The sequence below is a fragment of the Kogia breviceps genome, chromosome X (genome assembly GCF_026419965.1).
Source record: "Kogia breviceps isolate mKogBre1 chromosome X, mKogBre1 haplotype 1, whole genome shotgun sequence".
NCBI classification, from domain to species: domain Eukaryota; kingdom Metazoa; phylum Chordata; class Mammalia; order Artiodactyla; family Physeteridae; genus Kogia; species Kogia breviceps.
Window position 1 is genome coordinate 59,704,697 of NC_081330.1, and position 27,928 is coordinate 59,732,624.

Sequence of the window (27,928 nt, forward strand, 5' to 3'; positions counted from 1 at the left end):
TCTATTCTTTCCATTCTTTTTTTCTCTCTGTACTTCAGTTTGGCTATTTTTTTATTGTCCTGTATTAGAGTTCATTATTTCTGTCCTCTTTTTGTATACGATCTGGTATTAAACCCATCCAATGAGTTCATAATTTCATGTACTGTATTTTTCACATCTAGAATATCCACTTGATTTTTTAAATAGATTTCAACTTTCTGTGAAATTCTCCATCTTTTTATCCATTTTGTTCATCACGTTTTCCATTTGACATATTAGTCATAGTTAAAGTGCTTTTCTGCTAACTTCAATATTTAGATCACCTGTGGGTCTGCTGTTGTTTTTTTTTTTTTTTTGTCTTTTGTTAGTCACATCTTCCTGCCTCTTTGCATGACTGGTATTTTATTTGTATGGTGGACACTATGTAAAAAAGAACTGAAGAAGCTCCAGATGATATCATCAGCTAGAGGGGGGACCCTTTTCCTCTTTTCGGAAGGGTGAAGTACTTATCATCTCACTCCAATCAGGCACTGAGCTGAGCTGCAGTTATAGTAAGAGTCAGTCAACCTCTGGTTCCTCCCTCCTCCTCAGGTATGATACTCTCTAGCTTCTAATTGACAGCCTGAGTTTCTGTTTCCCTCACACTAAAAGACTGTAGGAAGTTTGGTTTTGCCCTTCAGGGTTTTGAGTTTGACTATTTAGTGTTATGATCCATAAAATAATCTGGGAAATATCAAGAGGGGAAGATAAGTCATGTATGTATGGCACACATCATCCCTCTAAAACAGAAATCAGCAAACTTTGTTTGCACAGGGCCAAAGTAAACATTTTCAACTTTGTAAACCATAAGGTCTCCATCACAACCACTCAACTCTGCCATTTTAGGGTGAAAGCAGCCACAGACAAGACAATACACAATGAGTGTGGCTGTGTTCCAATAAGACTTCATTTATTTATGGACACTGGAATTTGAATTGCATACAATTTTAACTTGTCATGAAATATTTTTCTTTTGATTTTTTTAACTATTTTAATCACATAGGAACCGTTTGTGGAATGTACAAAAATAGTCCGTGAGCCAAATTTGGCACAGGGTCCATAGTTTGCCAACCTCTGAGAGGGACATTAATCTTGTGAGACTGTGAGATTTCATTCTGCTTTCATCAGATTTTGAAGAGGTCCATGTCACCAAATTTCCAAATTTGTGATTCCCAAAATAAGATATTGGCAAAAATGTATATGGATGATAGAGAACAACCAAACTGATATTCAGAGCCATGATATATAGTTGGACAGTACACCCAATCTATTCTGTATGGTGAGAAGTGGTGGCCATGGTTAGGTTCCCTAGCTAAGTAATGTGCTCCCAAAGTGTGTTCATTGACAATAAATTTGTTTTCGGCAAAATGGCTAATTACTCTAGGCCAATGATAATGATATCTTCTAACACTTACTGAGAACTTAGTATGTGCTTGACATTGTACTTTTTTGCTTTACATGCAATATCTCATTTAATCCTCACAACAAGCATGTCAGAAAAACACTATTATTGTCCTCCTTTTACAGATGGGAGACCAAGGCTTGAGGTATTAGATAACTTGCCACAAGCAATAAAACTAGTAAATGTTGGATTTAGGATTCAGATCCAGGTCCTATTCTAAAACCTGCACTCATAATCACTACTGTTTTCTGTGTCTTGGACCTTTGGGATTGCATGTGAAATGTGGAAATAGTGAGTCTCAAGGGTCTCAAGTATAATCAACTCTGAATACTATATGATAAGGATGAATAGTACTGGGTATCTCTCTCCTCTACATGTCTCCTTAGAATGCTTTTCATATACCACATTACCCATGACAGGCAGGCAAAATGTTCCAGAATCCAGATGTGTGAAGAAAAGACATTGGCTGGGGATGGTTTGGTCCCATTTTGAAGCTGCAACATCTCCACAAAGATCTCCAGAGTTGACAGGCATTTAGAGAAATGACCAGATATATTATATAGCCTGTGGGAATATGATCAACTGGGTATTACTCAGAGAGAGTCTAAAAACTGTATAACTTATCTTGATTAGAAAGGAGATGTGACAGGAAATAGTAAAACTCAAATCAGGTTTGTTATGCAGTGACAGCTTTTATAAAGATTAAGTAAGAGGAGGAGGCTGAAATTAGAGACTAAACTCTGGCTTTAAATTAGATAATCTATATGCAATGGAAAGAGCTGGGACTTTGGTGTCAGTAATATCTAGACTATAAACAAAACTCTATTCATAAACTATAATGTTGGGCAAGTTACTTAAGATCCCTGAGTCTCAGTCTCTTTATCATAAAACAATTATAATTACATATATACCAGAGGTTTTTTTTTGTTTTGCTTTTTGGGAGAGGATTGAATAGCATAACATACTAACAGCTCTTTGCACCACAGTAGTTGCTCAGTAAAGGGGAGATATTTTCATTATTCCCTAATTCTCTACCTCTGAGTTGGTCCTATTTCCTTTGTAATAAGACAACTTAATGCATAGTACCATTTACTTGGTACAGATAAACAAACCTACATAAACCAGTGACTGGTGAGTTTATGTGAATACACTACTGAAATGGTATTAAACACTCTGTTACTTTCTTTTTGATCACAGTAAAACCATGGTAGTATTTGCCTAGGAAGTATAATTGTCACTATTTGGTCCCACAAAGTATTAATTGCCTTATCTAATACTAGCAAAGATATTAGTATTATATAACTTGTGTTATGTTTACTATTTGATGCTGAAAGTTCTCCTAGTATCCAAACTAAACAAAACTGATGATAGAAGAGAAGACTGATAGGGGTAGATAGCACAAGAAATAGAAACCTGATATTTCTTCTATGTAGATGTGACTTATTATAGCCTGTAAACTGGTAGAATCCAGAAAGACACATTTTCGTCCACCTGATTAAAAATCTCACATCTATAAATTGATTAAATGCTTCACTCACCCAACCAGCCAGTGCTATTCTCTACTCCCATATGCCAAGAACTATGTTATGAGCTATGTGGCAATTAGAAAAAGTTCCACGTACCTGAGTACCTCATAACCTAAAAAGATACACAGACTACAGATATGAGAAAGATTAAACATTTATGAGGAAAACACATAAATAAGTTCAACCTACTAATTATAATACTATAAAATTATTTAAGAAAAGAATGAAAACAAAATTGAATTATTCCAAACAAACCTGAGGTGGATTCTGATTTGGTCTTTGCTTCAGAGCTGAGTTCTGTTGAGAAAGGCACTGAATGTTTCAGGTTGTGAGTTGTTTTTGCAGGTATTTCTATTTCATCAGAGCTTCCTAGCTGTTTACCAAAAAGGATTTTTCCTTCATAAGTAAATCATTTTACTAAAAGAATAAAATATCCTAAAAAATTATAGCATGCAAAGGTAGTATATTCCTTCATCTCTTTTCAATCCATCCTTGACTTCTGTCTAGGACTCTCATTACATGCTAAAACCCACCCAAACAAAACTCAAAATCTACCTTTTTGGTCCATTTAAACTGTACCTTAGATTTTTCTTTAGGTTCAGGAAGTGACTCTTTTTTGTTGTTTTTTGTCCACAATGATTTAACTGCTTCATAAATTTGCTGGCTTCTGGCATATGCCTTTTTCCCAGTTACCTAATTAAAACAAAAAGTGAGTCAAATAACATACACTTTAAAAAGTTAAAATAACAAATACTAAAAAATTTACATCTGGTATTTTATATGAACACCCAGGTCAGAATCAATAATAAAGATATAAATCTCTAGATCATGATAACACAAAGCCTCATTTTCTATATCTTATATGAAAAATTATTTGCCTCATGTAAAAGGCTAAAATATATATAGTTAGTACAACACCAAGAATGAATCCTAATGTACACTGTGGATTTTGGGTGATAGTGATGTGTCAGCATAAGCTCATCAATTGTAAAAAATTAGGTGACTCATTAGTGCAGTAGGTAGTGCACAGCCTCATAATTGTAAAAAATGTATCCCTCTGGTGAGGATGTTGATAACGGATGAGGCTATGCACATGTGGGTGCAGGGGGTGTACCAGAAATCTCTACTTTCTCCTTAATTTTGTTGTGAATCTAAAAAGTACTCTAAAAAAATAATAAAGTCTTGGGCTTCCCTGGTGGCGCAGTGGTTCAGAGTCTGCCTGCCGATGCAGGGGACGCGGGTTTGTGTCCCGGTCCGGGAAGATCCCACATGCCGCGCGGAGCAGCTGGGCTGGTGAGCCGTGGCCGCTGAGCCTGCGTGTCCGGAGCCTGTTCTCCGCAACGGGAGAGGCCACAACAGTGAGAGGCCCGCGTACGGCAAAAAAAAAAAAAAAAAAAAAAAAAAAAATAATAATAATAATAATAAAGTCTTAAAAATGTATAGTTTGCATTCACACTGTAACGTGAATTTAAAACTATGTCTGTTTAACAGGAGTTTGGGAAAGACAGTTTGAGATAACAGCTGACTGAAAAAATGAGATTTTAAGATGTTACAAAGTTAATGCTTTTGCTTCAATTTTTATGTTGCTTTCTCCAATCATGAAGAAAATTCATGTATTTCTCTAGAGAATAATACTTTTCTGGTAGAAAAATGAAATAAACAATGAACTACAAACACACTAAAGCAGAGGCTAGGATGCTGACTGAATTCCTGAAGCTGCTATTATTTTCATTCATCTCTTTTCCTTTGGAAAAAAATCTCTTTCTGATTCCTTTCTATTCTTTTCCCACACTTTTCTTTCTTATAAAGCAATGTTAATAGCTATTGATTTCTCAAACTTTAAAGAGGTTTTGAGGTGCTTTCTAGTTTTACACTGTCTATAAACATAAATTTTTAAAAGCTATGTTTTTCTTCCTTAAAAATAAATATTTTTATTATTTTATTTTTGCTAAATATATATCTATACTTAAGAAAAATCAGTCAATCCACTAGTAATGAAAGTCCTCTTCCTCCTCTCAGTGTAACCTTTGTTAACAACTGTATGGATATTCTTTTTGAATTCTTACTCTTTTATGTTCATTATATATGCACACACATAGCATTTTAAAACAAACAGAATGTTGATACTTATACATCTACCAAAGGGATGATGTATATCTATATGCACTGACATGGTGGATAGAAATCCATGATGAACCACTGAATTGCAAAAAAGAGAAGAAAGAATAGCTTATAAACTACAATCTCAATTATGTTTTAAATTAACATTTAAAATAAACTGCCCACATATACATTTTTTCCTTTTTAAACACAAATGGAATCACACAATACATATTATTTTGAGGTGTGATTTTTTTAAAGCTTAACAATATGTCACAGAGATGATTCCATATCAGTTTATATGCCAGTAGATCTGCTTCTAACAGCTGCACAGCTAGTATTCTATATGGATACATCACAATTCGTTTAACAAATCCCCTATTGATGGGCATATGGGCATTATGATTGGTTTAACAAATCCCTTGTTGATGGGTGTATGGGCATTATGATTTGTTTAACAAATCCCTTGTTGATGGGCATATGGAATACTTCTCTTTTTATCCTGGCAATTATAAGCCTGCTGTAATTAGCACCCTTACACAAATAACTGGGACCATACACCTTCGTGGCATTTCCTTGGAAAAAATTCTAGATGTGAAATATCTGGATTAAAGATTATATACATTTTAATTTTGGATAATACTGCCACATTGCCTCTAGAAAGTCAGCACTATACTGTAGCAATTTACACTCCCACCAAGAGAATATATGTTTTCCAACCCCATTGACCAGCAGAAGTGTTATGATTTTTTCAAATCTTTGTCAAATGGAAAGGCTAAAAACCACTATCTAAATGATTATTTAAACTATCATTTATTTGATTACTGAAGAAGTTAAGCATCTATCATATATTAGGCCATTTATGTTTCTTATTTTGTGGATTGCTTGTTCATATACTTTATTTTCTTAGATAGCATTCATCCTTTTCCTATCGATTAATAGAAGCTTTTAATATACAGAAGAATATTATTTAATCCTTTGTTAATATGTTGCAAACAGTTCTTCCAGTTTTTCATGTATCCATTAACTTCGTATATGGTATACTGTAGTCAACATAAATGTTGACTTTGATGTAGTAAAATATATTCATTTTTTCCTTTGATAGTTTCTGGATTGTGTTTTGCTTCAGAAAGCCTTTCCTATCTCAAGATTAAATAAAAATTCCTCTTTTCTACCATTTTATAGCATTATATTTTATCATTACATCTTTATTCCACCTGCAATTTATTTTTGCATGATATTTAGTAAAGGTCTAAGTATTTTTCCAAAAAGCCAATTATTCCAACACATTACTTAAATAGTCCATCTTTTCTTTTTTCTGATTCCCAATTAAGTTTACTTTCCTTTTCTTTTTATTTTTTTAACATCTTTAGTAGAATATAATTGCTTTACAATGGTGTGTTAGCTTCTGCTTTATAACAAAGTGAATCAGTTATACATACACATATGTTCCCATATCTCTTCCCTCTTGTGTCTCCCTCCCTCCCACACTCCCTATCCCACCCCTCTAAGTGGTCATAAACCACAGAGATTATCCCCCGGTGCTATGTGGCTGCTTCCCACTAGCTATCTATTTTATGGTTGGTAGTATACATACATCCATGCCACTGTCACAGCATACCCTTCCATCTCCCCATATCCTAAAGTCCATTCTCTAGTAGGTCTGTGTCTTTATTCCCATCTTAACCCTAGGTTCCTCATGACTTTTAAATTTTTCTTAGATTCCTTGTATATGGGTTAGCATACGGTATTTCTTTTTCTCCTTCTGACATACTTCACTCTGTATGACAGACTCTAGGTCCATCCACCTCACTACAAATAACTCAATTTCGTTTCATTGTATGGCTGAGTAATATTCCACTGTAAATATGTGCCACATCATCTTTATCCATTCATCTGTTGATGGACACTTAGGTTGTTTCCACATCCTATCGTAAATAGAGCTGCAATGAACATTTTGGTACATGACTCTTTTTGAATTATGGTTTTCTCAGGGTATATGCCCAGTAGTGGGATTGCTGGTTCGTATGTTAGTTCTATTTTTAGATTTAAGGAACTTCCATACTGTTCTCAATAGTGGCTGTATCAATTTACATTCCCACCAACAGTGCAAGAGGGTTCCTTTTTCTACACACCCTCTCCAGCATTTATTGTTTCTACATTTTTGATGATGGCCATTCTGACTGGTGTGAGATGGTATCTCATTGCAGTTTTGATTGGCATTTCTTTAATTATTAATGATGTTGATCATACTTCCATGTGTTTGTTGGCAATCTGTATATCTTCTTTGGAGAGATGTCTATTTAGTTCTGCCCATTTTTGGATTGGATTTTTTTTAATTAATTGAGCTGCATGAGTTGCTTATAAATTTTAGAGATTAATCCTTTCTCAGTTGCTTCATTTGCAACTATTTTCTCCCATTCTGAGTGTTGTCTTTTGCTCTTGTTTATGGTATCCTTTGCTTTGCAAAAGCTATTAAGTTTCATTAGGTCCCATTTGTATATTTTTGTTTTTATTTCCATTTCTCTAGGAGTTGGGTCAAAAAGGATCTTGTGATTTATGTCATGGAGTGTTCTGCCTATGTTTTCCTCTAAGAGTTTGATAGTTTCTGGCCTTACATTTAGGTCTTCAACCCATTTTATTTTTGTGTGTGGTGTTAGGGACTGTTCTAATTTCATACTTTTACATGTACCTGTTCAGTTTTCTGAGGACCACTTACTGAAGAGACTGTCTTCACTGTATATTCTAGCCTCCTTTATCAAAGATAAGGTGACCATATCTGTGTGGGTTTATCTCTGGGCTTTCTATCCTGTTCCATTGATCTATACTTCTGTTTTTGTGCCAGTACCATACTGTCTTGATTACTGTAGCTTTGTAGTATAGTTTGAAGTTGGGGAGCCTGATTCCTCCAGCTCCATTTTTCTTTCTCAAGAATGCTTTGGCTATTTGGGGTCTTTTGTGTTTCCATAAATATTGTGAATTTTTTTGTTCTAGTTCTGTGAAAAATGCCATGGTAGTTTGATAGGGATTGCATTGAATCTGTAGATTGCTTTGGGTAGTAGAGTCATTTTCACAATGTTGATTTTTCCAATCCAAGAACATGGTATATCTCTCCATCTGTTTGTATCATCTTTAATTTCTTTCATCAGAATCTTATAATTTTCTGCATACAGGTCTTTCATCTCCTTACGTAGGTTTATTCCTAGACATTTTATTCTTTTTGTTGCAATGGTAAATGGGAGTGTTTTCTTAATTTCATTTTCATATTTTTCACCATCAGTGTATAGGAATGCAAGAGATTTCTGTGCGTTAATTTTGTATCCTGCTACTTTAGCAAATTCATTGATTAGCTCTAGTAGTTTTCTGGTATCATCTTTAGGATTCTCTATGTATAGTATCATGTCATCTGCAAACAGTGACATCTTTACTTCTTTTCTGATTTGGATTCCTTTTATTTCTTTTTCTTCTGTGATTGCTGTGGCTAAAGCTTCCAAAACTATGTTGACTAAGAGTGGTGAGAGTGGGCAACCTTGTCTTGTTCCTGATCTTAGTGGAAATGGTTTCAGTTTCTCACCATTGAGGATGATGATAGATCTGCGTTTGTCATATATGGCATTTATTATGTGGAGGAAAGTTCCCTCTGTGCCTATTTTCTGCAGGGTTTTTAACATAAGTGGGTGTTGAATGTTGTCAAATGTTTTCTCTGCATCTATTGAGATTCTAATATGGTTTTTCTCCTTCAATTTGTTAATATGGTGTATTACGTTGATTGAGTTGCATATATTGAAGAATCCTTACATTCCTGGAATAAAACCCACTTGGTCATGGTGTATGATCCTTTCAATGTGCTGTTGGATTCTGTTTGCTAGTATTTTGTTGAGGATTTTTCCATCAGTGATATTGGCCTGTAGTTTTCTTTCTTTGTGACATCTTTGTCTGGTTTTCGTATCAGGGTGATGGTGGACTCGTAGAATGAGTTTGGGAGTGTTCCACCCTCTGCTATATTATGGAAGAGTTTGAAGATATGTGTTAGCTCTTTTCTAAATGTTTGATAGAATTCGCCAGGGAAGCCATCTGGTCCTGGGCTTTTGTTTGTTGGAAAAATTTTAATCACAGTTTTAATTTCAGTGCTTGTGATTGGTCTGTTCATATTTTCTATTCCTTCCTGGTTCAGTCTCGGCAGGTTGTGCATTTCTAAGAATTTGTCCATTTGTTCCAGGTGTTCCATTTTGACATAGAGTTGCTTCTAGTAATCTCTCATGATCCTTTGTATTTCTGCAGTGTCAGTTGTTACTCCTCCTTTTTCATTTCTAATTCTATTCATCTGAGTCTTCTCCCTTTTTTACTTGATGAGTTTGGCTAATGGTTTATCAATTTTGTTTATCTTCTCAAAGAACCAGCTTTTAGTTTTATTGATCTCTGCTATCGTTCCCTTCATTTCTTTTCCATTTATTTCTGAGTTGATGTTTATGATTTCTTTCCTTTTCTAACTGGGGTTTTTTTGTTCTTCTTTCTCTAATTGCTTTAGGTGCAACATTAGGTTGTTTATTTGAGATGTTTCCTGATTCTTAAGGTATTGCTATAAACTTCCCTCTTAGAACTGCTTTTGCTGTATCCCATAGGTTTGGGTCGTCGTGTCTCCAATGCCATTCGTTTCTAGGTATTTTCTGATTTCCTCTTTGATTTCTTCAGTGAACATTTGGTTATTAAGTAGTGTACTTTTTAGCCTCCATGTGTTTGTAGTTTTTACAGATCTTTTCCTGTAATTGATATCTAGTCTCACAGTGTTGTGGTTGGAAGAGATACTTGATACGATTTCAATTTTGTTAAATTTACCAAGGCTTGATTTGTGACCCAAGATATGATCTATCCTGGAGAATGTTCCATGAGCACTTGAGAAAAATGTGTGTTCTGTTGTTTTTGGATGGAATATCCTATAAATATCAGTTAATTCCATCTTGTTCAATGTAACATTTAAAGGTTGTGTTTCCTTATTTTCATTTTGGATGATCTCTCCATTTGTGAAAGTGGGATGTTAAAGTCCCCTACTATGGTTGTGTTACTGTCGATTTCCCATTTTATGGCTGTTAGCATTTGCCTTATGTATTGAGGTCCTCCTATGTTGGGTGCATAAATATTTACAATTGTTATATCTTCTTCTTGGATCGATCCCTTGATCATTATGTAGTGTCCTCCTTTGTCTCTTCTAAAAGTCTTTATTTTAAAGTCTATTTTGTCTGATATGAAAATTGCTATTCCAGCTTTCTTTTGATTTCCATTTGCATGGAATATCTTTTTCCATCCCCTCACTTTCAGTCTGTATGTGTCCCTAGGTGTGAAGTTGGTCTCTTGCAGAAAGCATATAAAGAGGTCTTGTTTTTGTATCCATTCAGCCAGGCTGTGTCTTTTGGCGGGAACATTTAATACATTTACATTTAAGGTACTTATCAAAATGTATGTTCCTATTACCATTTTCTTAACTGTTTTGTGTTTATTATGGTAGGTCTTTTCCTTCTCTTGTGTTTCTTGCCTAGAGAAGTTCCTTTAGCATTTGTTGAAAGCTGGTTTGGTGGTGCTGAACTCTCTCTGCTTTTGCTTGTTTGTAAAGGTTTTAATTTCTCCATCAAATCTGAATGAGATCCTTGCTGAGTAGAGTAATCTTGGTTGTAGGTTTTTCTCCTTCATCACTTTAAATATGTCCTGCCCCTCCCTTCTGGCTTGCAGAGTTTCTGCTGAATGATCAGCTGTTAACCTTTTAGGGATTCCCTTGTGTGTTATTTGTTGTTTTTCCCTTGCTGCTTTTCATATGTTTTTTTGTATTTAATTTTTGATAGTTTGATTAATATGTGTCTTGGCGTGTTTCTCCTTGGATTTATCCTGTACGGGACTCTGTGTGCGTCCAGGACTTGATTAAATATTTCCTTTCCCAAATTACAGAAGTAGTCAACTATAATCTCTTCAAGTATTTTTTCAGTCCCTTTCTTTTTCTCTTCTTCTTCTGGGACCCCTATAATTCGAATGTTGGTACACTTAATGTTGTCCCAGAGGTCTCTGAGACTGTCCTCAGTTCTTTTCATTCTTTTTTCTTTATTCTGCCCTGCAGTAGTTATTTCCACTATTTTATCTTCCAGGTCACTTATCCTTCCTTCTGCCTCAGTTATTCTGCTATTGATCCCATCTAGAGTATTTTTCATTTCATTTATTGTGTTGTTCATTGTTGCTTGCTTCCTCTTTAGGTTCTTCCAAGTCCTTGTTAAATGTTTCTATCATTTTCTCTATTCTATTATCAAGATTTTGGATCATCTTTACTATCATTATTCTGAATTCTTTTTCAGGTAGACTGCCTATTTCCTCTTCACTTGTTTGCTCTCATGGGTTTTTACCTTGCTCCTTCATCTGCTGTGTTTTTCTGTCTTTTCATCTTGCTTATCTTACTATCTTTGGGGTCTCTTTTTCACAGACTGCAGGTTCGTAGTTCCCGTTGTTTTTGGTGTCTGTCCCCAGTGGCTACAGTTGTTTCAGTGGGTTGTGTAGGCTTCCTGGCTGAGGGGACTAGTGCCTCTGTTCTGGTGGATGAGGCTGGATCTTGGTTTTGTGGTGGGCAGGTCCACGTCTGGTGGTGTGTTTTGGGGTGTCTGTGGCCTTACTATAATTTTAGGCAGCCTATCTGCTAATGGTTGGGGCAGTGTTTCTGTCTTGCTAGTTGTTTGGCATAGGGAGTCCAGCACTGTAGCTTTCTGGTCGATGAGTGAAGCTGGGTATTGGTGTTGAGATGGAGATCTCTTGCAGATTTTCCCCGTTTGATATTATGTGCAGCTGGGAGGTCTCTTGTGGACCAGTGTCCTGAAGCTGGCTCTCCCACCTCAGAGGCACAGTACTGACTCCTTGCTGGAGCACCAGGAGCCTTTCACTCACATGGCTCAGAATAAATGGGAGAAAAAATAGAAAGAAAGGAAGAAAGAAAGAGGATAAAATAAAGTAAGATAAAATAAAATAAAGATATTAAAAACAAAGACAATGATTAAGAAAAAAAATTTAAGTAAAAAACAAAACAAACAAAAACATGGACATACAGAACCTTGGCTCAAATGGTGAAAGGAAAGATATACAGACAATATCTCACACAGAAGCATACACATATACACTCACAAAAAGAGGAAAAGGGGAAAAATAATATATCTTGCTCCCAATGTCCACCTCTTCAATTTCGGATGGTTCGTTGTCTAGTCAGTTATTCCACAGATGCAGTGTACATTAAGATAATTGCAGAGCCTTAATCCACTGCTTCTGAAGCTGCTGGAAGAAAGTTCCCTTTCTCTTCTTTGTTCCCATAGCTCCCGGGTTCAGCTTTGCATTTGGCCCTGCCTCTGTATGTAGGTCGCCTGAGGGGCTCTGTTCTTGGCTCAGACAGGACGGGGTTAAAGGAGCAGCAGATTTTGTGGCTGTGGCTTACTCAGGACAGGGTGGAGGGAGGGGTACAGAGTGCGGGGCGAGCCTGTGGCAGAAGAGGCCAGCGTGAAGTTCCACCAGCCTGATGCAGGCCATGCGTTCTCCCAAGTAAGTTGTCCTGGGATGATGGGACCCTGGCTGTGGCAGGCTGCACAGGCTCTTGGGAGGGGATGTGTGGAGAGTGACTGGTGCTTGCACACAGGCTTCCTGGTGTCTGCAGCTGCGACCTTAGTGCCCCAGGCCCATCTCTGGGGTCTGTGCTGATAGCCACGGCTCGCTCCCATCTTTGGAGCTCCTTTAAGCAGCGCTCTTAATCCCCTCTCCTCACACACCAGGAAACAAAGAGGGAAGAAAATGTCTCTTGCCTCTTCGGCAGGTCCAGACTTTTTCCTGGACTCCCTCCTGGCTAGCTGTGGCGAACTAGTCCCCTTCAGTCTGTGTTCATGCCGCCAACCCCAGTCCTCTCCCTGTGATCTGACCAAAGCCAGAGCCTCAGCTCCTAGCCCTCACCTGCTGGGACGGGTGAGCAGACAAGCCTCTTGGGCTGGCGAGTGCTGGTGGGCACCGATCCTCTGTGCGGGAGTCCCTCCGCTTTGCCCTCTGCACCTCTGTTGATGCACTCTCCTCCGCAGCTCCGAAGCTTCCCCCTCCGCCACCCGCAGTCTCCACACGCAAAGGGGCTTCCTAGTATGTGGTAACCTTTCCTCCTTCACAGCTCCCTCCCACTGGTGCAGGTCCCGACCCTATTCCTTCATCTCTGTTATTTCTTTTTTCTTTTGCCCTACCCAGGTACATGGGGAGTTACTTGCCTTTTGGGAAGTCTGAGGTCTTCTGCCAGCGTTCATTGGGTGTTCTATAGGAGAAGTTTCACGTGTAGATGTATTTCTGATATATCTGTGGGGAGGAAGGTGATCTCTGCGTCTTACTCCTCTGCCACTTTCCTCTGCTTTCGTCCATCTTTTCTTTACACACTGACCTGAAATGGCACTTGTACCATACCCTCCCCATCCCTCCACGACATATACGAAGACATACTCCACATATGTTTTTGGACATTCTCTTTTGTTATCTTGGCATATTTTATTATGTATGCTATAGCTTAGTATCGTTCCCAGTACATGGTACATGGACAACAAATACTGGTTGAATGCATGTCACGTCTCCAAATCCAGGAATTTTGTAAAAACCGAATTAAATATATAAATTTGAGAACATCTGCCATATTCCAATACTGAGTCCTTTCATCCAGAAAACAAGACATATCACTAAACCTACTGAATTAAAAAAAAAGCACTTCAGTAAAGTTTAATAGTTTTTTAAAAATGTTTTAAAAGATTATTTGATAAGTTTATTCCTAGATATTTTATAGCTTTCAAATACAGATTTTTTGTTACTCTTCACATAAGTTAATAATGAAAATATTGTGAGGCCAAATATATAAAAAGCAAAGACTAATTCCATTTTGAAAAGTATTTCCAAAATAGTGAATAATTGGAGTGTGACTTTTATTTTTCAAAGAACCTTCTGGACTATCATTTTGTAACCTTTTTTACATCATAGACCCCCTTGGACAATCTCTTGAAATGTATGAGCCATTTCCTTCCGAAACATACACATATACCGACCATTCTTTTAAAATAGTTGTCTGATTAACTAAAGCTGTTTTAAAAATGTATAACAGGAGGAGCTTCAAGAGGGCAGAAAAGTAAGATGCAGAGATCACCTCCCTCTCCAGAAATATGTCAGAAATACATCTACACGTGGAACAACTCCTACAGAACACCTACGGAACACTGGCAGAAGACCTCAGACCTCCCAAAAGGCAGGAAACTCCCCACATACATGGGTAGGGTAAAAGAAAAAAGAAAAAAAAACAGACACAAAGAATAGGGAAGGGACCTGCACCACTGGGAGGGAGCCAAGAAGGAGGAAAGGTTTCCAGAAACTACAAGCCCCTGCGCAGGTGGAAACTGCGGGTGGGGGAGGGGGGAAGTTTTGGAGCCATGGAGAGTGCAGAAACAGGGGTGCAGAGGGCAAAGCGGAGAGATTCCCGTACAGACGATCGGTGCCGACCAGCACTCACCAGACTGAGAGGCTTGTCTGCTCACCTGCTGAAGCAGGTGGGGCCTGGGAGCTGAGGCTCAGGCTTTGGAGCTCAGATCCCAGGGAAAGGACGGGTTGGCTGTGTGAACACAGCCTGAAGGGGGCTAGTGAGCCACAGCTAGCCAGGAGTGAGTCCAGAAAGAAATCTGGACCTACTGAAGAGGCAAGAGAACTTTTCTTGCCGCTTTTTTTCTTGCTGTGGGAGGAGAGGGGATTAAGAGCGCTGCTTAAAGGAGCTGCAGAGACGGACACGAGCCACAGCTATCAGTGCAGACCCCAGAATGGCATGAGATGCTAAGCCGGTGCCACCACCAATAAGCCTGTGTGCAAGCACAGGTCACTCTCCACACCTCCCCTACCAGGACCCTGTGCAGGCTGCCACTGCCCAAGTCCCGTTATTCAGGGACAACTTCCCCAGGAGAACACATGGCATGCCTCAGGCTGGTGCAAAGTCACGTTGGTCTCTGCTGCTGCAGGCTCTCCCGACATCCATACCCCTCACTCCCCTGGGCCTGAGAGAGCCAGAGCCTCCGAATCAGCCACTCCTTTAACCCCCTCTTGTCTGAGCGAAGAAAAGACGCCCACAAGCGACCTACACGCAGGGTCAGGTGCAAATTCAAAGCAGAACCCTGAGAGCTGTGCAAACAAAGAGAAAGGGAAATCTCTCCCAGCAGCCTCAGGAGCTGTGGATTAAATTTCCACAAACAACTTGATGTAAGCTGAATCTCTGAAATACCTGAATAGACAACGAATCATCCCAAATTGAGGAGATGGACTTTGGGACCAACGATATATATATATACATTTCTCGCTTTTTCTCTTTTTGTGAGTGTGTATGTGTATGCTTCTGTGTGTGATTTTGTCTGCATACCTTTGTTTTCACCATTTGTCCTATGGTTCTTTCTGTCCATATTTTTAACTTTTTTACTTAAAAAATTTGTTTTTGTTAATTATTTTTTACTTTTTATTTTAATAACTTTATTTTATTTATTTTAACTTTCTTCTTTCTTTCTCTCTTCCTGTTTTTCCTCACTTTTATTCTGACCCATATGGAAGAAAGGCTCTTGGTGCTCCAGCCAGGCGTGAGGGCTGTGCCACTGAGGTGGGAGAGCCAAGTTCAGGACACTGGTCCACAAGAGACCTCCCTGATCCTCGTAATATCAAATGGTGAAAATCTCCCAGAGATCTCCATCTCAATGCCAAGACCCAACTTCACTCAACGACCAGCAAGCTACCGTGCAGGACACCCTATGCCAAACTAATTGTAAAACAGGAACACAACCCCATCCATAGGAGAGAGGCTGACTAAAATCATAATAAGGCCACAGACACCCCAAAACACACCACCAGATGTGGATCTGCCCACCAGAAGGACACGATCCAGACTCATCCACCAGAACACAGGCACTAGTCCCCTCCACCAGGAAGCCTACACAACCCACTGAACCAACCGTAGACACTGGGAACAGCCACCAAAAACAACGGGACTACGAACTTGCAGCCTGCAAAAAGGAGACCCCAAACAGAAAGTTAAGTAAAATGAGAAACCAAAGAAGCACACAGTAGATGAAGGAGCAAGGCAAAACCCCACCAGAGCAAACAAATGAAGAGGAAATAGGCAGTCTACCTGAAAAAGAATTCAGAATAATGATAATAAAAATGATTCAAAACCTTGGAAATAGAATGGAGAAAATACAAGAAATGCTTAAAAAGGATTAGAAGAACTAAAGAGCAAACAAACAGTGATGAACAACACAATAAATGAAATTAAAAATTCTCTAGAAGGGAACAATAGCAGAATAACTGAGGCAAAAGAAAGGATAAGTGACCTGGAAGATAAAATAGTGGAAATAACGACTACAGAACAGAATAAAGAAAAAAGAAGGAAAAGAGTTGAGGACAGTCTCAGAGACCTCTGGGAGAATATTAAACGTATAAATATTCAAATTATAGGGGACAAAGAAGAAGAAGGGAAATAGAAAGGGACTGAGAAAATATTTGAAGAGATTTTATTTGAAAACTTCTCTAATATGGGAAAGGAAATAGTTAATCAAGTCTAGGAATCACAGAGAGTCCCATAAAGGATAAATCCAAGTAGAAACATGCCAAGACACATATTACTCAAACTATCAAAAATTAAATACAAAGAACAAATATTAAACGCACAAAGGAAAAAGAACAAATAACAGATAAGAGGATCCGATAAGGTTAACAGCTGATATTTCAGCAAAAACTCTGCAAGACAGAAGGGAGTGGCAGGACATATTTAAAGTGATGAAGGAGAAAAATCTACAACCAAATTACTGTACCCAGCAAGGACCTCATTCAGATTTGATGGAGAAATTAAAAGCTTTACAGAAGCAAAAGCTAAGAGAATTTAGCACCACCAAACCAGCTTTACCACAAATGGTAAAGGAACTTCTCTAGGCTGGAAACACAAGAGAAGGAAAAGACTTAAAATAATAAACCCAAAACAATTAAGAAAATGGCAATAGGAACATACATATCGATAATTACCTTAAATGTTAGTGGATTAAATGCTCTAACCAAAAGACACAACTGGCTAATGGACAAAAAACAAAACCGGGATATATGCTGTCTACAAGAGACCCACTTCAGACCTAGAGACACATACTGACTGAAATTGAAGGGATGGAAAAAGATATTCCGTGCAAATGGAAATCAGAAGAGAGCTTGAGTAGTAATTCTCATATCAGATAAAACAGACTTTAAAATAAAGACTATTACAAGAGACAAAGAAGGACACTACATAATGATCAAAGGACCAATCCAAGAAGAAGATATAACAATTGTAAATACTTATGTACCCAACATAGGAGCACCTCAATATATAAAGCGAACACTAACAGCCATAAAAGGGGAAATCGACAGTAACAGAATCATAATAGGGGATGTTAACACCCCACTTTCACCAATGGACAGATCATTTAAAATGAAAGTAAGGCAAAACAAGCTTTAATGATACTTTAAACATGATGGACTTCATTGATATTTATAGGACATTCCATCCAAAAACAACGGAATACACATTCTTCTCATGTGCTCATGGAACATTCTCCAGAATAGATGATATCTTGAGTCAGAAAACAAGCCTTGGTAAATTTAAGAAAATTGAAATCATATCAAGTATCTTTTCCGACCACAGTGCTATGAGACTAGATAACAATTACAGGAATAGATCTGTAAAAAATATAAACACATGGAGGCTAAACAACACACTACTCCATAACCAAGAGATCAATGAAAAAATCAAAGAGGATATCAAAAAATAACTAGAACAAATGACAATTAAAACACAATGGTCCAAAACCTATGGGATGCAGCAAAAAGGAGTTGTAAGAGGGAAGTTTATAGCTATACAAGCCTACCTTAAAAAACAAGAAACTTCTCAAATAAACATCCTAAACTTACACATAAAGCAATTAGAGAAAGAAGAACAAAAAAACCCCCAAAGTTAGCAGAAGGAAAGAAATTATAAAGATCAGATCAGAAATAAATGAAGGAAACAATAGCAAAGTACAATAAAACTAAAATCTGGTTCTTTGAGAAGATAAACAAAATTGATAAACCATTAGCCAGACTCATCAAGTAATAAAGGGAGAAGACTCAGATGAAAAGAATTAGAAATGAAAAAAGAGAAGTAACAACTGACACTACAGAAATACAAAGGATTATGAGAGATTACTACAAGCAACACTATGCCAATAAAATGGACAACCTGGAAGAAAAGGACAAATACTTAGAAATGCACAACCTGCCGAGACTGAACCAGGAAGAAATAGAAAATATGAACAGACCAATCACAAGCACTGAAATTGAAACTGTGATTCAAAATCTTCCAACAAACAAAAGCCCAGGACCAGATGGCTTCACAGGTGAATTCTATCAAACATTTAGAGAAGAGCTAACACCTATCCTTCTCAAACTCTTCCAAAAGATAGCAGAAGGAGAACACTCCCAAACTCATTCTATGAGGCCACCATCACCCTGATACTAAAACCAGACAATGACGTCACAAAGAAAGAAAACTACAGGCCAATATCACTGATGAACATAGATGCAAAAATCCTCAACAAAATACTACCAAACAGAATCCAACAGCACATTAAAAGGATCATACACCATGATCAAGTGGGGTTTATTCCAGAAAGGAAAGGATTCGTCAATATACGCAAATCAATCAACGTGATACACCATATCATCAAACTGAAGGAGAAAAACCATATGATCATCTCAACAGATGCAGAGAAAGCTTTTGACAAAATTCAACACCCATTTATGATAAAAACCCTGAAGAAAGTAGGCATAGACGGAACTTTCCTTAACATAATAAAGGCCATATATGACAATCCCACAGCCAACATCGTCCTCAATGGTGAAAAACTGAAACCATTTACACTAAGATCAGGAACAAGACAAGGTTGCCCACTCTCACCACTCTTATTCAACATATTTTTGGAAGTTTTAGCCACAGCAATCAGAGAAGAAAAAGAAATGAAAGGAATCCAAACTGGAAAAGAAGAAGTAAAGCTGTCACTGTTTGCAGATGACATGACACTATACATAGAGAATCCTAAAGATGCTACAATAAAACTACTAGAGCTAATCAATGAATTTGGTAAAGTAGCAGGATACAAAATTAATGCACAGAAATCTCTGGCATTCCTATATAGTAATGATGAAAAATCTGAAAGTGAAACTAAGAAAACACTCCCATTTACCATGGCAACAAGAAGAATAAAATATCTAGAAATAAACCTACCTAAGGAGATAAAAGACCTGTATGCAGAAAATTATAAGACTCTGATGAAAGTAATTAAATATGATACAAATAGATGTAGAGATATACCATGTTCTTGGATTGGAAGAATCAACATTGTGAAAATGACTAGACTACCCAAAGCAATCTACAAATTCAATGCAATGCCTATCAAACAGTCACTGGAATTTTTCACAGAAGTAGAACAAAAAATTTCACAATTTGTATGGAAACACAAAAGACCCCAAATAGCCAAAGCAATCTTGAGAAAGAAAAATGGAGTTGGAGGAATCAGGCTCCCTGACTTCAGACTATACCACAAAGCTACAGTCATCAAGACATTACGGTACTGGCACAAAAACAGAAATATAGATCAATGGAAGAGGCTAGAAAGCCCAGAGATAATCCCACACACATATGGTCACCTTATCTTGATAAAGGAGGCAAGAATATACAGTGGAGAAAAGACAGCCTCTTCAATAAGTGGTCCTGGGAAAACTGGACAGCTACCTGTAAAAGTATGAAATTAGAACACTCCCTAACACCATACACAAAAATAGAATCAAAATGTATTAAAGACCTAAATGTAAGGCCAGACACCATCAAACTCTTAGAGGAAATCCTAGGCAGAACACTCTATGACATAAATCACAGCAAGATCCTTTTTGACCCACCTCCTAGAGAAATGGAAATAAAAACAAAAATATACAAAGGGGACCTAATGAAACTTAAAATCTTTTGCACAGTAAAAGAAACCATAAACAAGACGAAAAGGCAACCCTCAGAATGGGAGAAAATATTTGCAAATGAAGCAAGTGACAAAGGATTAATCTCCAAAACATACAAACAACTCATGCAGCTCAATATGAAAAAAACCACCAACCCAATCCAAAAATGGGCAGAAGACTTAAATAGATATTTTTTCAAAGAAGATATACAGATTGCCAACAAACACATGAAAGAATGCTTAACATCATTAATCATTAGAGAAATGCAAATCAAAACTACAATGAGATATCATCTCACAGAAGGTGAGATGGTCAGAATGGCCATCATGAAAAAAAAAAATCTACAAACAATAAATGCTGGAGAGGGTGTGGAGAAAAGGGAACCCTCTTGCACTGTTGGTGGGAATGTAAATTGATACAGCCACTATAGAGAACAGTATGGAAATTCCTTAAAAAACTAAAAATAGAACTGCCATATGACCCAACAATCCCCCTACTGGGCATATATCCTGAGAAAACCATAATTCAAAAAGAGTCATGTATCAAAATGTTCATTGCAGCTCTATTTACAATAGCCAGTATATGGAAGCAACCTAAGTGTCCATCAACAGATGAACAGATTAAGAAGATGTGGCACATATATATACAATGGAATATTACTCAGCCATGAAAAGGAAGGAAACTGAGTTATTTGTAGTGAGGTGCATGGACCTAGAGACTGTCATACAGAGTGAAGTAAGTCAGGAAGAAAAAACAAATACCTTATGCTACCACATATATATTGAATCTAAAAAAAGAAAGAAAAAGAAAGTTCAGAAGAACCTAGGGGCAAGATGGGAAAACAGATGCAGACTTTCTTGAGAATGGACTTGAGGATACAGGGAGGGGAACCATAAGGTGGGATAAAGTGAGAGACTGGCATGGGCATATATACACTATCAAACGTAAAACAGATAGGTAGAGGGGGGCAGCCGCATGGCACAGGGTGATCAGCTTTGTGCTTTGTGACCACCTGGAGGGTGGGATGGGGAGGATGGGAGTGAGGGAGTTGCAAGAGGGAAGAGATATGGGGACATGTGTGTATGTGTAACTGATTGACTTTGTTGTAGAGCAAAAACTGAAACACCATTGTAAAGCAGGTATACTCTAATAAACATGTTAAAAAAGTTATAATAAATGATGGTCATAAAATGCTGAATATTCACCATTAGTAGGTACTCTACAATATACGCAACTACTGTCTTTCACAAGTGATTTGTATGCTTATGAAGAATAAGTTGTATTTGTTTCCAGATCTCTAATCAGCTTTACTATACTTAAAGTTTAAATGTAACATAACAGGATGAAATGTAAGTGTAAAGAGAATTGTTCTGTTTACAAAAATTAAGTGTTTTGTAAAGACTAAAAAGTTAATTACTAAAAAAAACAAAAAAAAACTACTGTCAAATTAGAGGTGCTCAAGATAAGTGTAAAAGGCTAGGAGAAATACAAAATTAAACAGGATTCTGCACTCATATTATTTTAAAAATGTTTTTAAGTGTTGACTTGATTTTGGGGACTTCCCTGGAGGTCCAGTGGTTAAGACTCCTTGCTTCCACTGAAGGGGGTGCAGGTTAGATCCCTGGTCAGTGCAACTAAAATCGCGCGTGCTGCATGGGTGTGGTCCCCCGGCAACAAAAAAGCATTCATTCAATTTTAAAGAAACCTCTAAATTGAAAACAGTAGAAGACATATTACAGATATGGATAATTATAAGATGTTATGGACCTTCAAGTAGGAGGATCTTCATACTCATAGAAAAGTCCTATTTCAAAAGACAGAAACATGAACATAATGTTTTAAATTGAAATAAAATATTTAAGGTACATATTTATGATTTTTAAAAAACTTCATGCTTTAACATTTTCAATTGTTAACTACTCGTCCTGATAATATCAAATTGGAAGGTACCTATTGTATACCTACAATTTTTCATATAGTTTTGGGCAGGGGAGTCACAGATTCCCTTAAGTCTATCATGGATCTCAGGATAAGAACCCGTGTTCTCTCTCCTCCCCCTCTCTCTCTCTCTCCCTCTCTCTCTCTCTCTCTCTCTCTCTCTCTCTCTCTCTCTCTCTAAATATATATATATATATATATATATATATATATATATATATTAGAATTCACCAAATATTACATGTGATGCTGTTATATGACAGTCAAAGAAAAGCAAAGGTCTGAACTCTAGGGATTTAAGTAAGAATCATTATTTAACTACAGAAGAACTTTTAGGAACTCATATTAATATCTTTTACCATAGAAATTTTTATTTGAAGTGCTGCAATTCTTTTCTTTTTATTTTCCTTCTGTTAAAGTAAAATTAAGCTTCATACTTTATTTTAAAAATTAAAAATAAGATGCATACTATACTATGATCCTGTTCTTACAAAACTGTTATCTATTTATCCATCTATCTTTCTATGTCTATGTATGCATGAAGAAATGTTTAGAATAACATTCTATCAAATTTTCACACATTTTTCCTGGATGGAAAAATTTCAGGTCATTAGTTGGTTTTTTTCTTATACTTTTTTGTAATGCTTAAATTAGTTAAGAATAAGTAGGTACCAATTTTATTTTTAAAAATCCACAAAGTCATTATTCTAAACAAACAAAAACAATCAGTGGCAGCATGATGCACTGGGAAGATAAATGGACAGGGAAGCAAGATTTCTGAAGGTGAATAGAACCCTGGACAAATTGGTCACTGAAATTTCTCTGGGCCACAGTTTCCAAATTGGCAAATGAGAAAATGAGGAAGTTGAACATAATGAGCTCAAAGGTTTATTTTAATACTAACATTATATGAACTTAAGTGGCTAATTCCTATGTAAGTTCTTAGAAAATATTTTTAAAAATAAGTTTATCATTTTATCCATCAATTACCTCAAATTTAACTAGATTTAATGAATAATGCTGTCTTCCTCTGCTGTAAGCTTTTGTAGCTTGATCATATTAGAAACTACATAGGGCACTATATCCTTGACATTCTCAAAATACTAAATAGGCAGCTTTATCTACATCAATAATTAAAGAGATGAAGTAATGAGAATACAAGTACAGAAAGGCCTGGTAACACCACACAATACGTCAAGTATGAGGGGGAAATGTTAAATGTTGGTAATTAAAGGAAGAAGGAATGGAAGAAAAAAACTATATCCCAAAGCTCTCCTTTGCAATCCAAATATGTATTAAAAAATAAAATAAAAATACTGACACAAACTCTTCAAATCATTAGGAGAATGTTTGGATTTGTAGGGTAAACTCACAAGAAAAATGACAAAACAACTATAATGTGGATTTCAAAATTGAGTGTCCATATGTGTGTGTATTTTTTTTAATCCTCAGAAGCCTCTGTTTTCTATCAGTTGGTTATTTCTTGCATTATGTTAATCTGCTGAACTGACAACTGCCAGCAGGTATAATTTTCTGTTAATTAAAAACTGAATTTTACACAGCTCAACAATGGAGCAGTATTTCTCCCCATAAATTCTAATTCATTGTCTCTGAACTTAATCCTCAAATCAGCATTTACTTCCTTGAATTATATTTAAACAAATTCATCCTATTTATTTGTGATAATCATGTAATCAACCATGGCATTTACCACGCTGAGATGCTAATGCGATTTTGCTGACATAAGAGAATACCAACTATATTTCTCTGAAAATTAAATGTTGCAGGTGCTGTATGACATTTAAACATTGTCACACTGAGAGTTTAAACAAGTACTGAAATGAAGCTATCACTTAAAAAGAACTTACCTTTGCAATTATTACTGATTGAACAGGGTAGCAAACAGTTGCTCCTAAAGTGGCCAGTCCCAGTGGATAAGCAATTCTCTTAAACCTAGAACCTACGACATTCAAACAAACTATTAAACTCCAAACAGATGCTACCAGAGACTTGATGCTTTTATAACTTTCATGCTTTCTTTGTTCCCCTTTAAGCCATCACCTTATGTTAAATTTTCTTTAGGTAATAATACCAATCAAGATGATGGGTAAAATATCCTTAAGTATTACAGTTCAATTAATACCCCTTAGTTGTCATGTCCAATTTAAGAAAAGTATTCTCAATCTAACATTGATAATTACCTACACAAAGGAGGTTGATGATTTTCTTCTTTTTAAAAACTAGGTATTTTTTCATGTCCTAAGAAACCCAGAGTTGTAACCACATTTTTTTCAAGTATCTAATAAAGCATGATAATATAAGGAATTAATCAACTACCATGTTTGTGACACCATGTTAAACTGAAATGGACTCTTCAGAGATCCTTTTTTGATTAAGTCCTTAGATAGCTAAAGGATCCAACTAACTAGTCAGCTAAGGACTTTAAAAGGGACATAACTCCTTCGTGTCACTGATTTCGAATACTAAAGTAATAATTTAATAGAGAAGGAGAAATATCCTAAGATGTTGCTTATATGCAGAATCTAAAAAAAATGACACAAATGAGCTTATTTACAAAACAGAAACAGACACACAGACTTGGAGAACAAACTTATGGTTACCGGGGGGTATGGGTAGCGGGGAGAGATAGGGATTTTGGGATTGACTTGTACACATCACTACTATATTTAAAATGGATAACCAACAAGGACTTACTGTATAGCAGAAGGAACTCTGCTCAATATTCTGTAACAACCTAATTGAGAAACGAAATTGAAAGATAATAGATATATGTATATGTAAAACTGAATCACTTTGTTGTACACCTGAAACTAACACATTAACATTAACATGAAATTAACATTGTTAATCAACTTTACTCCAATATAAAATAAAAAGTTAAAAAATTGCAAGTTAACTTGCAATAATTCATTCATTTCCAAAAGTGCCTTAACTAAGCATCTGAGTCATTTTCAAACTTTTTTTTAAATAGCAAAATCCTTTTAAAAAAGTCTTTCAAATAGAATCTGACCTGGAACTTCATATATAAAACCTATAGACTTGAAGCTACTCTGGTTAGCCTGAGGGAGTGAAGCTCATTATCAAGCCCTACCTACACGGCTTTTCCCTTATCCCTATACAACCCCTAAACACTTCCATGGAACCCTAGGTTCTATAGAATAGTGTGAAACCCACCACTCTAAGCCATAGCTTAGTTCCAACAGACTGTTGGTTGAAAACAATATGTATTTTAAATTTATTTATTTATTTGTTTATTTATTTATTTATTTATTTATTTATGGCTGTGTTGGGTCTTCGTTTCTGTGTGAGGGCTTTCTCTAGTTGTGGCAAGCGGGGGCCACTCTTCATTGCGGTGCATGGACCTCTCACTATCGTGGCCTGTCTTGTTGCGGAGCACAGACTCCAGACGCGCAGGGTCAGTAATTGTGGCTCACGGGCCCAGTTGCTCCGTGGCATGTGGGATCTTCCCAGACCAGGGTTTGAACCCGTGTCCTCTGCATTGGCTGGCAGATTCTCAACCACTGCACCACCAGGGAAGCCCAACAATATGTATTTTAAAAGCTTGTCTGGGTACCCTGGACTGTAAATGTGATCTGGACAATTAGATGATGGGATTTCTAATTAGGGTAAGTACTTTTATTTTCTAGAACAGCTCTTACAACCCTTAATTTAAAAATGTGACACCCTATCTGGTATATCAGTAAAGACTATGGTGAAAAATACCTGGCAATGTCTGCAGGCAACTTTACAGTTTAGGGTAGGTAAAAACAAGATGTATTTCTCTGTCTGGTTTAACTATTAGTAAGGAGGCCTTCTACAGTCATGTCTACAACAGACTGAGCATTGAGGTGGGTAGGTAGGCTGCTTCAACCTTTATTGTAGCTTTCCTTTAGATATTGACAGGTTTTTGTGATACTGGGAAAGAGGGTCTAGCTATATTAAAATATGTCTTGCTCACTATTATTCTAGTATCTGTAGTTTGGTTCTTGATTTTACTGACCTAGCATCCCTTAATGTAGGTTTCCTTGACTCAGCCAAATTCCCCTAATTGTGCTGCTCCTAAACTTGGAATGTGGCAGTTTTTCCTTGATGTATCATCTTATTTTATTTTTTATTTACTTTTTTTGTAGTTGCTATACTTTTGTGAACCATTTTAACACATTTTTGACCAGAGATGTATTATGGCCACAGGCGTCAGTTTCTGCAAAAATCCCCCAGTCAATAATGTGTTAAAATTGAAGTATAGTTAATTTACAATGCTGTGTTAGTTTCAGGTGTTCAGCAAAGTGATTCAGTTATATATATCCTCTTTCAGATTATTTTCCATTATAGGTTATTACAAGATATTGAATATAGTTCTCTGTGTTACATAGTAGGTCCTTATTGTTTATTTTACATATAGTAGTATGTATCTGTTAATCCCAAACTCCTAATTTACCTCCCTACCTCCGCACCTCCGCTATCCCCTTTGGTAACCATAAGTTTGTTTTCTATGTCTGTAAGTCTATTTCTGTTTTGTAAATAAGTTCATTTACAAAATATTTTTTAGATTCCACATATAAGTGATATCATATGATATTTGTCTTTCTCCGTCTGACTTACTTCACTTAGCATGATAATTTCTAGGTCCATCCATGTTGCTGCAAATGGCATTTCATTCTTTTTTATGGCTGAGTAATATTCCATTGCATATACACACACACACACAATGGAATATTTCTCACACACACCACGTCTGTTATTATTTTCAATATTAAAAAGACTTACATTCATCCTCTCTTTATTTGGTGTGAAAGGCCAGTTTACAAGAAAATAAATTTCATTTGGGTTCAATAGCCCTACTCCCGTAAGTAGAAAGGGACTCTAGACACAGACACTAACTAGCTATGTAATATGTACTATGAAATCATTGAATGATTTCCTTTCTCTGGACCTGTAGCTGTAGCATTATAGGATTAGACTAAACCAACATCTTTCATACATTTTTGACCATGACTCATACTAAAGAACAAATTTTACATTATGACCTCTCTCTGTTTCGGTCTCTGTCTGTTTCTCTCTTTCACACACACACATACACACTCCACTGAAACAGAAGTTTCACAATATTTATCCATACTGAGTACAAAACACTCTGATATTTGCTATTGTCCTCTATTTTATTTTTTAACAAAATGCTTCCTGAGAGTCACCATATTTATTTCACTACCTACTTATAAACTGAGCTCTGTAATTTGAAAAATACTGGGTTAGATTACTCTAGCTCTGACACTTGGAGTCATTGTGAATGACCTAAGGAACATTTTCTCTTACAAGTGGATTATGAGTTTTCTCTCTGAGAACTGAGTAATATGCTTTGGCTGGTTTCATTCAAAATTTAATTCTTTCTCTTATTGTTACATGTGGTGATCCTGATTTTCAATGTCTTTCCTAATGAATAATTTATAACATGTACTCAATTAGAAGTTGCATACAGTGTTAGAATAAAAATATGATACCAGCTATGATTAATACTAGCTATAGGGAAGGTCTATTGGGATAAGATATATGGGCTAGAGTTAGAATGCTGGAATGTTCTTATAATTCAGAGGTTTTGTATCTGATTAGGTGTACTTGGGTTAAGGCTACTTTAAGGACTAAAGCTGGGCAAACCAACCATAACATATCTGATGTCAGATTGCAGGTTGGTTCAGAGCTGTGACTTGCAACAACATGTAATTTAATTTGGGGACAATGACTGGCACTGGGGACAGAGGATGAATGGAAGTTGCCCCAGATGGCTACTGACCAGAGAACTGCACCAGCTTAGTAAGGGCTTAGGTGAGGAGGGGAGGCGGTAATCTTACTGAGAGAGATTTCTATA

At 36.7% G+C, this 27,928-nt stretch overlaps 1 protein-coding gene across 6 annotated transcripts in view; it reads right to left on the reverse strand.

The window, feature by feature from the left end:
* Positions 1–27,928, reverse strand: part of APOOL (apolipoprotein O like) — a 178,889-nt gene that overhangs the window by 68,794 nt on the left and 82,167 nt on the right. For 4 of the 6 annotated variants that reach the window (XM_067023124.1, XM_059051267.2, XM_067023125.1 and 1 more), the window contains 3 exons: positions 23,913–24,004; positions 3,526–3,639; positions 3,202–3,319 (listed from right to left, as the gene is read on the reverse strand). In XM_067023124.1, the coding sequence (XP_066879225.1) occupies positions 3,202–3,319; positions 3,526–3,639; positions 23,913–24,004 (324 nt within the window). The remainder of the gene's footprint in view (positions 1–3,201; positions 3,320–3,525; positions 3,640–23,912; positions 24,005–27,928) is intronic. The other 2 variants (XM_067023128.1, XM_067023126.1) reach the window with 1 other exon arrangement.